Here is a 16,308-nt window from a genome sequence, read left to right on the forward strand (position 1 = left end):
ACAGAAACAGCTAGGATATGTATTTTGGGGAAGAGGTTGAGAATAATTATCAGACTGCTTATATTGAGTTCAATTTAATTCAAATATAAACCGAAACACCTCCCCTTTTGAATTTATCTTTAGCCTGTTTTGTGATAACAATACCTTGTAATTTCTGTTCTAACCCATCCTTTTTTCACTTTAACATAAGTTGTCATATGACCTTGTGCATTTTCTCACTGCAGCTCTTAGTCCCTCTAAGATACTTCCCTGAGGTCCTATGTGAGTTCTGCCCTAATCACACTTGGGTGAGACAGTTTTTATAAATGTGAGCCCTCTTGCCTGGAGATTCCTTGGGCTCTACTATTACTATGACTGGCAGCCAAAGTGATGTACCAGCTCCAAAACAGGTGCACTTTACAGGCTGATGTGTCACCTGTCGACACTGCATAAGGATGTGGCACATTCCTGACACAACACTGCTAAATTATTTCAACCTTTGTTTTTATCAGTAATAAAATATCCTAGGCAATGTTTGGAGGTGTGTGCTGATCAGGCCCTCCATGGGCCATGAGCCCTGTTTACTTTAAAAAATTAAAAAAAAAAATCTTTCCTTGAATAAAGTGCTGGGGATTAATTATAGTTAGCTTAATATAATAATCTTGGATATTACTCTATGATGTGATTTGAGATATAGAAGACTAATTGCCTCATCTAATTCAGCACATATGTAGATATGTTTTGTATATGTGTGTATAATTTTATGTCAGGTATAACTACGTAGTATCTGACAGTAGAATCAAGGAAAACAAATGAACAACTGTGGTAGTCAGAATCACAGTCCCCTACATGTTCATGTCCCAATTTTCAACACTCATGAAAATGTTGTCTCATATGGCAGAAGACACTTGGCAGATGTGATTAATTTAAGGATATGGAGATGGAATTATTTTGAATTATCTGGATGTCCCAGTGAAATCAAAAGGGTCTTTAAAGAGGGAAGCAGGAATGTGAGTCAGGGAAAGGTTTTTGATGATGATGATGATGATGATGAAAGCAGAGATGGGAGTGAGGTGCCCAGGAGCCAAGAGATCAAAAGAAGCCTCCAGAAGCTGGGAAAGGGAAGGGATGGATTCTCCCTTGGAGCCTCCAGAAGGAGCACAGCCCTGCTGACACCTTGATTTAGCTCCCTAAGACCTCTTTCAGACTTCTGACCTCCAGAACTATAAAATAATAAGTTTGTGTTGTTTTAAGCCACTACGTTTGGGTTAATTTGTTACAGCAGCAGTAAGAAACTGAGATATAAACCCAAATTCTGTTTTCCCTAAAGTATGACTTTTTCTTAAATTCCCCCCACCCTGCCCCCGTTTCTCTCCCTCTGCAGGAGATGTGAGAATGGGTGGCCAAGCAAGAAGAGAAAGCAAGCCTGCGAGCCAGAACAGCTGAGGGTCATTAGTGTGTGTCCAGGGCCAGCACCCAGCTGGAGTGGGAAGGTGTGGGTGGAGCCTCTGGCTGGCTCTTGGAGCCATCTGGACCAAGGAAACTTGGATGGAACAGTTTGCAGGGAATTCTGCTTTGTTTGGATTTGGTTCTGTACAATCCCCCTCAATAAGCAATTTGACTCTCTTTCACACATTATAACCAGGCCAAGTCAACTGGAGCTTTAAATAGTAAATTATTCCACTCTGGAGAAATACTAATTTTTGTAAGGAAAGTGGTTCAACCAAAATTTAAGAGTGATTTCCAATCCTTCCATTTCTTTCTCACTTCTCTTTCAGTCCACTAACTTCTATGGTAAAGTGTCTGAATATATTACTATTTATTATTTTACTATTATAAAAGGAAAGATGGGGAAAGTATTTATATAGTCTTCTAGGTAATTCAGGGTACAGACATTATACTGATAGGACATTGATTTGTTAAAGAAGGCCATATGTGGAAATACAAATAGGACTAGTTTAACGTTTTGGAAGACTTTATATTTTAATAGTGCCTGTTTCTGTTTTCTGTCATTATTAGTAACTTCATGAAGTACTTTACTGAAACAAAAGCCCTAGCTAGTAATTGGGCAGATCTGGGCCTGTATTGCTCTCTGTTTACAGAGTTGCTTTGCTTTTATGATCTTCAGTTCCTTCAAATGAGAAGATATTACCTGGTAAGGACCAGTTTCTCTTTCAGTCTGATTTCCTGATTCCATGAAATCCACTGTATTTCTGAGATAGGTGAGATAGACCAGGTCATAGAATACTGGAGATGACTTTTCATATTGTGGTTTTAAGAAGTAAGTTGGTGAGACTGACAGCACAGGGCTGCCAGCAGACAAAAAGTGGGTTGGTCAGCAGATGATACCCAGTGGTTCAGTCTCCCTTGCCTTGCCCCATTTGAATGTGCCGCCGAGTGGGCTGGAGATACCAGCTTTGAGGAGAATTGAACCTTACAGATGTGGTAGTCAGTATAGGTGGAGAATTGGAAAAAATACATGACTTATCAAAGTATAAAGTATATTTAGGAGAAGATTAGTAGGAAATAAATTTGGATAGGTAGGACAGAGAATGGAGGGAGGATCATATAAATCTGGCCATGGAGATAACGTTGCTTTCAGTTGGAGTGAGTTCCAGACTCACTGATACAGAGAAGTGATGGGATCTAACTTATTTTTTAAAAGAAATTATTCTGGCTTCTGGGTTGAGATTGTTAGGGTGATGAGGGCAAAGGCAGGGAGAACAGCCAGGAAGTTTCTACAGTACTCCAGGAACGAGGTGATGGCTGTCAGGCAGGGTGATGGTGCCGAGGTGAAGAGGGCTGCTCATGTCCCTGGGGTGTTTTGAAGTTAGAGCTGACAGGATTTGCTGCTGTGTTGGATGTGGGTTGGAGAGTAAGAGGGAAATCAGGGGAAGCTAATGGGGTGTGGAAGAATGGTGGGCAATAACTGGGTGAGGGAAGTCATGAGTGGTTTTGGAATATGTTAAATCTATATGGGAGACATTCAATAGAAATTTAGAGTGGGCAATAGAATAGAGGAAGTCTGACATTCAGGGTGAGATCCCTTTCTTGCAAAGTGTCCTTTCTTGTCCTTTATTTATTGTAGTGACAATTGAGTTTTTTCTATCAATCATTAAGAGCTTTTTTATGCTTTGAGAACATTAATCCTTTAGTATATATGTTGTATGTATTTATTTTGACTACTCATTTGGCTTATCATTTTTCTTTTAATTCTTAGAAATATAAAAATTCCCCAAAATCAAATATTTCCTCTTTTTGTTTCTTCTAATGTTATTTTTTTGGGAACATTTACTAAACTCTATGTTCATTCACTTTAATTGAACTGTATTTTGATTTTAATGACCTTTAAGTTTTTATTTTATTGGGAATTTATTTTAGCATTTGGGGTGACATGAAGATCCCAAAGACTTGGGGGAATTTGGAGAATAGGCTGTCCTAACATAGTGAAATTGAACCACAGTGACTATGTGGCTCCTACTTGACCATGAGCTATTAACTGTGGTGAAAATGGGATCCATATATATAATAAGGTTGCCTAAAAGGCAGATGCAGGTTTTGGCACAGGCAGTAGATGTGTAACATGCACACCAAGAAGGATAACAGTCCTGCCTCTGGCATGCTGGATTTGGTTCAGAATTCCATGTTCAGAGACATGTAGGAACTAAAACTCATTCAGAAGAGAGTAACTGGGAGAGTGCAAGAGTTCAAAAGACAGTCTGTGAGGGAGGAGTTCTTGAACTTCAGGTGTTAGCCCAAACAAAAGATGCTGTTTCCAGTTATTCAGGAATCATGTCAAGAATAAGAGGAAAGTGAGGTAAACCAGCCCTGAGGTGTGCAGAGTAAGCTTGACAGGGAAGTGATGCATAGTAAAACATAGGACCTGTGAGACAAGCTCTTCATGCCTTCCTGCTTTCAGACCCTTCACGGAATATGGTGCCAACTGGGGACCCAACAGTTTTAAAAGCTTGTGGGGAGTTGGGAGCTGAGTACCGTGATGACTAAAGAACTGAAAAATGGGATATATCAAGATGAAGGCCAAAGGGACAGCTGATATTTAACCTGGAGAAGAGAATTATAAGAGGCAGTGTAACTGTGAAATGCATGGAACCTCCTTTTGGAGAGAAGAGTGTCTGCCTGAACGTCCTTCATTTCATTCTAGGCTTATTAGCAAAAAAGATCTATTGTCTCATTTTCTTCCATTGTCATTTAACTCTCTTCCTCTCTCCTTTGCTCTTTCCTTTCCCTCCCTCTCCTTTCTCCCTCTCCCTCCTCTCTCCTTCTTTCTCCTTTCTTCCCTCTTCCCCTCATGAGTCTCACTGATAAACTAAAAGATGGGTCATTTTCCTTGAATGAATTATTCTGCATTTGGGCAATTTATTTCCCTTTTTCTGCAATAAAATATTATTTAAAAACTATGTCTGCACTGGATACAGTGGAGTTCACCTGTAATCCTAGCTACTCAGGAGGCTGAGACAGGAGGATTATAAGTTTCAGGCCACCTGGGCAACTTAGTGAGAACTTGTCTCAAATAAAAAGGGAGGGGCTGTGTTGCTCAGTGGTTAGAGTGCCTTTTGGTAGTGCACTACCAAAGGGTTGGGGGAACCCAAAAACCAACCTTAGGTCTTCTTAAGACTTTCTGGTAAAGCTTACCTGGCTAGCTAAGTCATTCTTATCTGTACTCTACTTGTATAGAAATCATGTGACTATTTCCCTGTTTATCTCTTGTCTTCAGTAGATTGTTTTACTTATGTTTTACATATCATAGGTAGTATTTATCATTGTGATAATATGTGCACACATTATATGCACACATCAATGCTATTGTATATTAAAATCTTCAAGAAATTCTTCAGTGACACATGTAGTATTTGTGATGTTAAAGATGAGTTCTTACGTTGTATCATCTTTTAATTGAACCTGTGTGACTGCAGGGCTGTGGCAGAGCTATTTCTACCATTACAGTGCTCAGCAGTGACAACTGATTGGACTCAATATTCATTTGTTTGCTTACTGATTCATTCATTTACTCATGTACCTTGTATGTGTTGGGGTTTACTGTGTTCCTTGCAATCTTCTAGGCTAAAGAAATGGAGTGGTAAACAAAACAAACAAACAAATCCCCTGACATTTTGAAGCTCACATTCCATTGTGCAGAGACAGATAGTAAACACAGATAGTAAACACAGAGATATGCACATATGCGTGCGGTGCACGCGCCGCGCGCGCGCACACACACACACACACACACACACACACACAATCACATGGTATTGAGTACTGTGGGAAAAGGACATTCATAGGACCACAAGAGATGGAATGGGATTGGCTATTGAAGCATGAAAAATTTAGGTTGCAAACTAAGAATTATTAAAAATGGTATCAGTTACCTTAAAAAAATTGTGCATTTTTAGCCAGGCATAGTGGTACACATCTGTGATTCCAGCGACTTGAGAGGCCTAAAAGCAGGGACAATCAAAGGTGTGGAGCCAGTCTGGGCAACTATCAAGACCCTGACTCAAAATAAAAAGGGCCAGGGACATAGCTCAGTCATAGAAACCACTTGGTCTAGTATGTGAGGTCCTAGATTCAATCCTTTGTACAGAGAGTGGGGAAAAGGTTGTGCATTCTCCTTTTTAAAAAGGCTGTTATAACTTTAAGTGTAACCTTACTTAGGGAATGAAGCACATCACTGAAGTTTAATTAATTCTGCAGGTCTAAGAACTTAGCTTTCTCTGCAGAGATTATTTGTCAAGATAGACAGTACTTTTCTTCATTTATGTGCTTAGATCAAGGCAAGTTGTTATAGAAAATCAGATGATGATGTTTTGTATTTATCTTTCATACACTTTTCCTTAGGGGAGGCAGAATAAGATTTAGAAATTTCCTTTATAGTAAATGTAGTTTTCTTTAATTTGAAGTAAAAATTCTGTTTACTTCACTGTCAAATATATTTTTATATTAGTCCATGAAAATTTTTATTTTTGTGTTACTTTATACTTTGCCACCAATTCAACTCTATTTCCCCCCAGAGTGCCTCTCTTCATCAGTGGCTTCATCAGCAGTGCATGGCTGGAGCCCGAGACCTGGGCATCCTTTCACAACTGCAGAATCTATACCTCCCACAACCTATCATCAGCTTAGAACCCATACAGTGAGTGGACTCAGGTTGAGCCTCCTGCTCTTTGTCCCCTGTGGGAGACTCCCGTCTGATTTCCATAGCTGTCCCTTGCCCCCTTTAACCTCTCCTCACAGTATAGCAAGGGATCTCTTCAGAGCTCACTCTGATTGTGTGATCCTCCTTCTTTAAACGACTTCAGTGGCTTGGGTAAAGATCATTGTCCTTCTTAAAACTCACAAGCTGCACGTGTAACCTCCACTCTGTTGTTTCAGACTTCCTTAGTTGCTCTCTTTCTAGCTCTGTGGACCTGGTTCATCCTATCTTGCTACATGGTATATTGAAGGGCATCCTCTTGTGAATTGTTCTTCATTTTCTATTCCTTTGAGCTTGTTTAATAGCAAAGCTTCCTCTTGCTGCCTATTCTTAAGCTCCAATTGCATCACAGTTTCCTGAGAACTTAGCTCAGGTCTAATTTTATATATATTAATGTGATCGTGTTGTATAATTTGAGTGATCAGTTAAATCATATCAAATACTTATCTAATAATTGAGTTAGGTAGCAAAGAAACTAGTTTCTATATTAGTTATACTTGGAAAGACAAAGATTTATGAATTTTATTGGAGTTTCTTTGCGTAGAACTGTGAAGTTTGCCAGACTAGAAGACCAGAGAGGACATTAAAAGTACACACTTGATTTTTGTTACCTAGTTTTTCTGGCTCTGTACCAAAGAGTGTCTGTTGGAATTCTGGAAAATTTTGAAGAAAATTATGTAATAAAATAAACTTGAAATCACATTCTTCCATTTTTAAAAGGAGAGTGAGATCAAAATGGTTTCTCTAGAATTTTTTTCTCATTTTAAGTTTATAATATTAAAGGAAAATAATTTATCTTCCTCATTACTTAAAAAACTATGCATTGTACTATTTATTTTAAGTGTGTTTTTTATGTAATGATTAGAATTAGGCTCAGAAAAATGGTGACCTCTACACATTTGAGGATTTTGTTTCTTTAATATCCATTTCAATGCTATATATCTTTCCTGGAGCAATGTAACTATGATTCATGGAACAAAATTAAATTGATTCCTGTATTCTTAAACCCCTACAATTTGGCAGTGAGAATATTTCTTTCCTAAAAAGTGACTCATTTACAAAGAGACTGAACATGGAAAGACCTAAGTCAGAAATCTTGTGGGTGGGTGGTGGGGTGGTATTTGGATCTGCTAATAATTACAAAATGGCAAAATTCATATCAAACAGTGTTAATCAGTCAAAATATCATAGGAAAGATGCAGTTGTAAATGAAACACAGAAACTCATGTTTCAGAAAACAAACGCTCAGTAAACTATAGGAAAAGTTTATAATTTTTCCTATTTTAGGGTACTTTTCTTGTTTTAGTGTACCTACTATGAGTCAACCAATGTTTTTATTCCTTACTCCTCTTGGAAATTGTTGTGTTGTAACATTTCTCCCTGTTAACCTTTATTTTCCTGATTTTTCGCCCCAAAATTTGTCTCTCTGAATTTATCCAATTTCTGCTGGAGTTTTGCCTGGGGATCCCCCAGGTTGGATGTGGTTATGGTTTTCTTTATTTTGTTACTAAGCATGTTTCCTCTCACTTCTAAAATAATCTTTGAATTTCTTTCTGCGGCTAAGATTTCAGGAATGCATCTCATTGTGAGTTTAAAGAAGACATATCCCACTACACTCATATTGTGGGAAGTGCTTATTATTCTTACATTGCGCTTTTTCCCAAAACAGACAAGCAGCTGACATGAAACATACTGAGACCATGTTTGTATGTTCAGCATAGTTCTGTGTAAATGTTGAAAGGGCTTAAGTCAAAATTAGGATAACGAGAACCTGTTCTTCCCAATGGACTAATGATGACTGTTAAACATATAGAGTAACATTTTGCAAAAGTATTCTTGAGGTTTTGGATCTTAGTCATTGAGTCTGAAGTAAAGAAAGAAATACTCATTGATTGAATTCCTAACATCTGCGGGACATCTTCACCTGTGACTACACTTTCTTTCTTTTCAAAAGTGAAGTGGGTATTATTATTGTATCTTGTGGTATAAAACCAAGACTTTGGTAGGCCAAGTGGCTTAGCCAAAATCCCATAGAAAGTAAAGGGAGGAGCAAAAATTCAGCCCCAGGTCTTTTCCAAATTCAAAATTCATTGTCTTTCCACTTCACTGTGTTGCCTCCCAGGATTTGGGGATTTGTTAACTATGCTTGAGGTCACGTTATGAGTCAGGGGTAAACTGGGAACAAGTTTGGGGCAACTCCACATTTTTTATCCCATTGAAAAACGATTCATCCTCTATATTAAATATATCAAATCAAACTTCTCAAAGATGAGAGACAGAATAACAGCTTTGCTCTATAATAAATATTAATTTTCTTAAAAGTCATAAAGCAGATATGACATTTGATTTAACTTTTGGAAAAATCTGATAGAAAAATAATTCATTAAATGTGAACTTTGTAGATGACCAGCCATTTTGATCAATAGCCAATCTCCGTGGTAACTTTCTTTTGAGGAATTTTATGAACATTCCTTTCCTCTGGGCATTCAAAATTGTAAACAATTTAAAAACAGTCTGGAAAAATAGACCTCTGTAAATCTGACGAGTCATTCTAGAATGATCAGATCTGATCCCCTCTGAAGCATTTTTCTGATAGAGGTTGTTCTCACTGGCTCTGCCAGGTTACTATGTAACTTCAGGCGAGTTACTTAACCTTCTGTGCCTTAGTTTCCTAATCTGAAATGGGTATACTTTAAAACCTACATTAAAGAGTAGTTTTGAGGATTATATGGATTAATAGATATAAAGTATTCCATGTGGACTTGATAAATATAATATAAATCATTGCTACTCCCCCCATCCCCCAGTTACTAGAACTTGCTATAAATCATCTTGGATTACCCCAAGAACAACAGAGGGCTTTAAAGGAATCCACACACATTCTAAGTGGTGGCATTTATAAGTAATCTAGTTCTGTTCATTGATAGCAGTGACAGAGTTGAAATTTATTTTTAGCTCTTGTTCCAAAGTGGTTGAAGGAAGGAAATTCAAAAATAACAGGAGTGGTAGAGAGACTTTCTTCATTCTTTTGGCTGATCTTGAGGACATGAACTACATTATATTACTAAATTTTGTACTGTAAGCAACACATGGACAAAGAGATTTTGTGTGCTTGTATGTAGTGTGGATAACTGAAAGATGAATTCTTCTAATGTTTGACCAATAAAAATATGCCTAACAACGTGTTCAATGCTCTAAATGCAGAGAAGAGTTGGACTTGGTTCATCATCTCAAGGGGATACATAATTCCTGAAACAGAAATGCTGCCAGCCCAGAGGGCAGATGGTGGGCTTGAAAATTCCTGTTTGCCTTACATGCAGTATGGAAAAGTTGATTATGAGACCAATTATTGTCTGGTGAAGTGAAATATTTGAGGATTGGACAAAGGGACTTGAAAAAATTTTGATATTGAGAAATCATGGAGAAAGCATAATAATATATCTTGTGAAGAAGTGAATGGGATATGAAGGAAAAGATGGTGTTTGGTAATAAAATTCTATAGTCATTATCATTCTGGAAGAAACTGAGAAAGCATTTTATAAGAGAGGAGATAAAAATCCATGTAAAGGGAGAATAACAGTAATCTAAGATTGAATTTTCAGAGATCACCATATTATTATAGTTACAGCCAGCAAAGAATATTAGAAGAAATATTCAAAAATAGTAGAAAATCAGGGAATTATAATGCCTCTAAAATTATAGTTAAAATATACTGAGAAATGAGTAGCTAAGAAGCCTAGAATAGATATGCATAAATAGCACATGGAATTGAAGTTTTTGGATTTAAGAATGAGGATGTACTTGGAAACCATAATGAGATCTGCATTAATACTATTGACCATGGATACTTGTATCCAAACAGAGAAGAGAATGATAGAAGATGAAAGAGTGCCAAATGTGTTTGTAGGTGCTAAGTTGTCTAAATTAACCTGATGCTGGCTCCAGGAAACCTAAATAAATATTCAAGGTTTTCAAGATTGTGAAGATTTTAGTTGCCTAGTGCTGAACAAAGATGAATAATTTACTTCTGTCTGAAAGAGCTGTGCTGTTTTACCAAGGGTCCAGTTTTTGGAGGGATGCGTAAAAAGCAGTAGAATTAAAAATGACTCTCCTTTCTTCCACCCTTAATAGACATTATTGCTTGGGGATTGAGGGGGAACATTTTTACAACCATGTTCTTGGGTTTAACGGTGGATTTATAAACTGAGCAATCTGAAGGTTGTTTTAGACTTAACCTAAAGAATAACATTCATCAAGATTTACTTAATTCCAAGGATTAATTTAGATTACCATTAATCAGGCAGTTTAAAAAAGGTTTTACATGTGTCTAATCCTGTCTTAAATGTGTTGAATGTGCTCCTAATGTGCAGAACATTTCTTTAGGGGCTCTGTATTTGTAGAACATTGACTCAGTGTTTCCAGGCCAAAGCCTTCCTTTTAATTTAAGGATCTGTGGATATTTTTTATTAATCTAGAGAAATTAAAAACCTTTATATGTTTTTCAAAGGATATCATTAAGATTGGGAGGTATGCATACTTTATGAAGCATTTTATGCTTTGCTATTTTGGTTTTGTAAACAGTCACAATGTGAAATTTTAAGTATGAGAAACTTGAGACACAAATAAATCCTGAAATGGAAAGCTACTCTTTGTAAATATGATGAAATATCAATTATTTATTATTTCTTTTTCTTTAGGGATATCAGGGAATCTCAGGATCACCAGGTGTTCCAGGACCTCCAGGAATGCAAGTATGTGATCCATTTGTACACGGTCTATGAATCTCATTTCTAGTCAACCAAAGACATAATTAACAACTTATTTTTGTGGTTAATTTAGGGATCTCAAGGACTACCAGGTTACAAAGGAGAACCAGGGAGGGATGGCCAAAAGGTAAATACACACAGATAAAAATGGGTCAGTGGTATTAGTCATTCAAAAATGAGAATGTTATCTATGATGGCTTCATTTGTAGTGTTCACCTTGGTGAATTATAAGATTTAGGACTCACAAATTTATCAGTGGCCCTTGACCAGCAGAATTCACATAGGGTTTTTATCACTAGATGACTCCCATCAGATGAAACAAATGTCCGCATTGCCCAGATGGCATGTTCTCTCTATGGTTAAGCTCCCTTTGCAGAGGGGAGTGAAGCAGGTCAGTATAATGTGATAATGTGTTAGAGTAAGGTAGCCCAGTACCTGCATGACTATCTCCATTTTTCTGGCAAGTGATCTACTGGTTTAGTCCTACCTGACTTCTTCCATAGGGTGTTGATGGGTACACACATTTCAATTACTGGCTCTATTTACAACTCCGAGATTTGCCATGCTTCCTATTGAAGTACATGTCCTTTAAATCTGTTAGTACCTTCCCATGGGCACAGTCAGTGCCTACTGACTCCTGGTACTTTTCCCTGCCCAAGATGCCCATTTGTATTTGTTTGGATTCCTATGTTGATTTGTTAGCTTAATTCCTAGAACACAATCTCATTTCCAGTTTTCATGAAGGCATTCTGTTACTTGATCCTGATAAAAACCCTATAGTAATCTTCTATTGCCAACTTCACAAAATTTTTACCTTTGGAAAAACATGCACAGCATTCACATCTGAGAAACAGTGATCTAAACTATCCATCTTATGTTTTTATGGCTGCATAAAATTGCAACTATTTAAAGCATATCTCTTGAGTGTGATGGGTCAGCTATTTTCAAAGTGTTTAGTCTTGGACAAGTTAATGTCTTCAAATCTTATTTTCTTTATTGACAAAATGGGAATTTCTTTGAAGGTTTATTGTGAGAATTAAGTGAGATAATACAGGAAACTACTTAGCATGGTTTCTGGATCAGGGGTTTTCTTATACAAATGTAGGTTTTAGTGTTCTGTTATGTTCATCAAGTAACATGGTTGTAGATGGGATGTAGCACAGGTTGGACTAGCATGGGTTAGAGCAGTAACAAGAGCAAGTAGAAAGGTTAGTGATTGGAAAAGAAACAGAGAAAAGATGAAATAGGTAAGGGCCAGTTTATAATATGTAGAAAGTTAGAGTAGGTAAAGCAAAAGCAATAGTTGACCTAATTTCCAATGCAGAAGTATTAAATCCTTTTGTCCACTGAGGTGACCCCAGTGTCTGTGTGTTCTTTCTGGCCACTGACAAATCTCTGCCAACTTTAAATGATGGAGGAAACTTTAGAGACAGTAGAGAGCAGGCCAGATGACAGAAATGGAAAATGTCTTACATACTTATGCTCTGGGCGTTCATGAGGCAGCTGAACCTCTTCCAGGTGAACAGGGATTCCACTGGGAAGTTGAGGATACATATTCTGAGGAACCCAGGTGCAAGGCACCTCTCCTATGTTCTAGTTGACAGGACCATTGCTGTCTTTACATTCTCACAAATAGTCTGATGGGGAGGATGTGGGATGTAAAAAAAAGTATGCATGTATCTGTGAAAGTATTTATGAATGAATGAAGAAAATGACTTACTTTTTCCTTCAGTGGAATTTTAGAGACCAAATATATGTGTTTATTTGTACATCTTAGAAGAACTTCAGTAAAATTTTTGTAGGAATAGATGTGCCTTATTTAAAAATAAAATTGCATTAATAATTGTATTGTTAGCACCTTTAAGTGCTCTATTGTTTTGGGTCATGGGTCTAACTTGTAAATATAGATGCATAAATTTTACAAAGCCATATGTTCTGTTGGAGAAGATAAATAAGTTTTATTTTTATGCAGGGGCCTCTGTTTTCAGACCAGTATTGTTTCATTCAGATTTGCTTGTTTTGTGAAGTTCATTGTTGAAGTTAAACTCTGATTCAACAGAATGAGCCTAAAATCACCATGTGCTTCTTACAGGTTTCCTCCTCATGTTCCATGGGGCTTCTGAGAGTTCATTACCCAGGATTAAATAATTTGCTGTTAGTTAAAGGCTTTCTTCCCTTTTTTCTTCCTTTATAATATTGTTCCTTGATTTTCAGAAGTGGAAAGGTCAAGAAGTACACCCCTGAGATGTCTCTGACTTGTGGTGATGTAGGAGATGTTTCCTAGCCATCACACAAGTGGCCGTTGGGAGGTCATTCCACAAGATACTGTTCTCCATTAGAACATTTTCCCAGAATAATTTCCATTTTGTGGCTTTTCTCTGAAGATTTCCACAGTACAAATTTCCACTTAAGATGATTAACATTAGACTCACTTTTTTTTTCTCTTTTATTTTTTACATATCAGACAACGGAATGTATATACATTCTTCACGTATTTTTCTCCTTGAACTTGCAAAGTCAGAAGGAGTACTTATTCAGTAAATGGTCTGGAACTGGTAGTTTATTTTATTTTATTACAGCTTTAAAGTTATTTTTTAACCTAAAAGATACTTTAAATACTTTTTTCACTCTTAAGGACATCTAGCATGTTTAAATTATGTGCAGAAATATGCTTATTAAAATATATATTAGGCTGTAATGGTTAATTGATATGTACTCATGAGTTTTCAAATTGAGCATAGGACTTTTCTATGGTAGACTCAGTTTTGGAAAGGCAGGAAGTATTGATAATTTGATATCCAGAAAGCTCATTTCTTACCTCCCCGCTCCCCTGGGCTTAAGAAATAAAATATATTACTTATATCTCAGATATCATTATTGAGTAAATCATTTTATTTTCTTTGTTAGTGTGTTTAACATCAAAGTCTCCCTTTCAAACCCCACCTTCTTAATCATCAGCAGGATAATGATATCCTCAGCATCTGTGCCAGGGTGTGATGTGACCTCCTCAAGCAGGTCTCCTATCTTTGGGTTTCTAACACTGAAATACTAAGTGGTTTTAAAGGTGCTCCTGGTATTTAGCCAGTCATAATCAAGGAACTCCCAACATACATTTTGAGAGAATAATAAGGAGCCAAGTTAAAAGGGTTGTTAGGGGATGGTATGATAAAATTTAGTATGTTAGTGGTATTACTTATTGAGTGTTTCTGAAGACAAAAAAAAAAATGTTTCTGAAACTAAAGCTACTGGTGGTAAATGAGGGAGAAATAGAAGCAGCTTAGCAATGTGGCCTCATTTTGCTTTCCCAAAAAAAAGACAATCTACCCATGCAGCTTTCTGATGGCACCACACTCCAATACTGGTGTGTGTGTGTGTGTGTGTGTGTGTGTGTGTGTGTGTGTGTGTGTGTGTCCACGTGTGGCAGTGAGGGGTTTAAAGCAGTTTTAGGTTAAAGGTTGGGTTCTGAATTCAAACTGCTTAGCTACATCAGGCTTAATTTATTTAAGGCTGTTTTATCATCTGGAAAGTAGAGGCTACAGGCTTACTTTATTACTGGAACCACCATTCTGATGACAATTTTGGAAATACCTTTGATTTATCCTTTATCCTTTCTCTAAATGTTGAAGTTCTCTGTCTAAAATAATCAGACAGGATTTCCCTAAACTTCATTCCTATTGCATCAACCCTCTTCCCTGAGTGTGGTACCTCTATTCAGCTTTTCTCTCTGTTGACAGGTAAGCAGTCCTTGCACAGTCCACAAGCCCCATTGTTTTCCACTACTTTGTGTTATTAATTAGCCTTCTCTTCTGTCATTAGTTTTTTTTTACCCATATTATCTTTATTTCCTTATAAGCATTCTCATCATTTCTGAGAATGTGTTTTATTGACTGTATTTGATAGTAACTTTGTTCTTTTGTGATTATTCTTTTTTTAATTATTTTTATTTTTACAGACTGCATTTTGATTCATTGTACATAAATGGGGTAAAAATGTTCATTTCTGTGGTTGTGCACAGTATAGATTCATACCATTCACTACAATAAATGGGCCAAGGAACTGGACAGACACTTTACAGAAGAAGATATACAGGCAATTAATAAATATATGAAAAAGTGTTCAATATCTCTAGTAATTAGGGAAATGCAAATTAAAACAACTCTAAGATTTCATTTTACTCCAATTAGAATGGCTCTTATCAAGAACACAAGCAATAATAGATGTTGGCGTGGATGAGGGGTAAAAGGCACACTTTGACATTGCTGGTGGAGTTCCAAATTAGTTTTTTTTTTAAATTTTCTAGTTAGATTCTCCCAATAGCTCAAAAGGTGACCTATGTGAAACCAACCAAACTCATTCCCCTTTCCTCTACTACATGGCCTCTGAGGCTACTATTCCATTTTTTTTTTTTCTCATCAGAGTATAAGTATCCAAAAAGCTTTTTTGTTTTCTGTACTTTCTGATCTCTCTTCTTCACTGTAACCCCTTCTGGTAGGATTTTATCCCAACTGTCTGATGCATATTTAGATCATTAGTCTACTCTCTGTGAAATCCAGTGGTCAGTCTTATTCAATTATCTTTGTCTTGTTATTTTTGCCTTTTAGCAGCATTTGACCCAGTTGGTTACTCTGCTTTTGGAAGCATTTCTTCTCTTGGCTTTCGGAATGCTGCAGGCTCTTAGATTTTTCTCCTTGCCCTCAATAATTACCTTTCAGTGCTTACTTGTTGTTTTTTCTTCCTATATTCACTCTCAAAATGACGGGAAGTTCCAGGGTTCAGCCCTGTTTCCTTCCTCAATAGAGTTTATTATGTTATTAAGTATAAACTTATATGAATATGTTTAGATATTGATTATGTAAATATAGATGTATTTTATGATTATATAGAAATGATTACTACATTGATATAACTATAAAAATACTAAATATATTAGATAAACACAAACATACATATATTTACACAATCTATATTCTTTTTTTTTTTTTTGTATTAGAGATTGAACCCAGGGCACTTTACCACTAAGCTGCATGTCTAGTCATTTTTATGTTTAATTTTGAGAGAGTCTCACTAAGTTTCTAAGGATGGCCTTGAACTTGAGATCCTCCTTCCTCAGCCTCCTGAGTACTGGGACTAGAGGTGTGGGCCATCATGCCCAACTCACAATTTGTTTTCTAAAAAATATCTCGCTTCATCTGAATCAAGAGAACTCTGAATAGTTGACATTACAACCAGGGATTTTCAGAAAAAAATTTTTTTGTTTTATCAAAGGGATAGTACCATAATTTCCCTTTTTCAAAGATAAGCCCTTCCTCAGAGACTTTCTTCCAAGCAGCACTGACTTTGTGCTCCATA

General features: G+C 36.7%; 1 protein-coding gene across 1 annotated transcript in view; it reads left to right on the plus strand.

Moving 5' to 3' along the window:
• The window catches only part of COL21A1 (collagen type XXI alpha 1 chain), a 169,400-nt gene that overhangs the window by 89,166 nt on the left and 63,926 nt on the right, over window positions 1–16,308 (plus strand). The window contains exons 13-14 of the mRNA XM_079148069.1: window positions 10,891–10,944; window positions 11,033–11,086. Of these exons, the coding sequence (XP_079004195.1) occupies window positions 10,891–10,944; window positions 11,033–11,086 (108 nt within the window). The remainder of the gene's footprint in view (window positions 1–10,890; window positions 10,945–11,032; window positions 11,087–16,308) is intronic.

Source organism: Sciurus vulgaris (assembly GCF_902686455.1).
Source record: "Sciurus vulgaris genome assembly, chromosome: 7".
Lineage (NCBI taxonomy): Eukaryota > Metazoa > Chordata > Mammalia > Rodentia > Sciuridae > Sciurus > Sciurus vulgaris.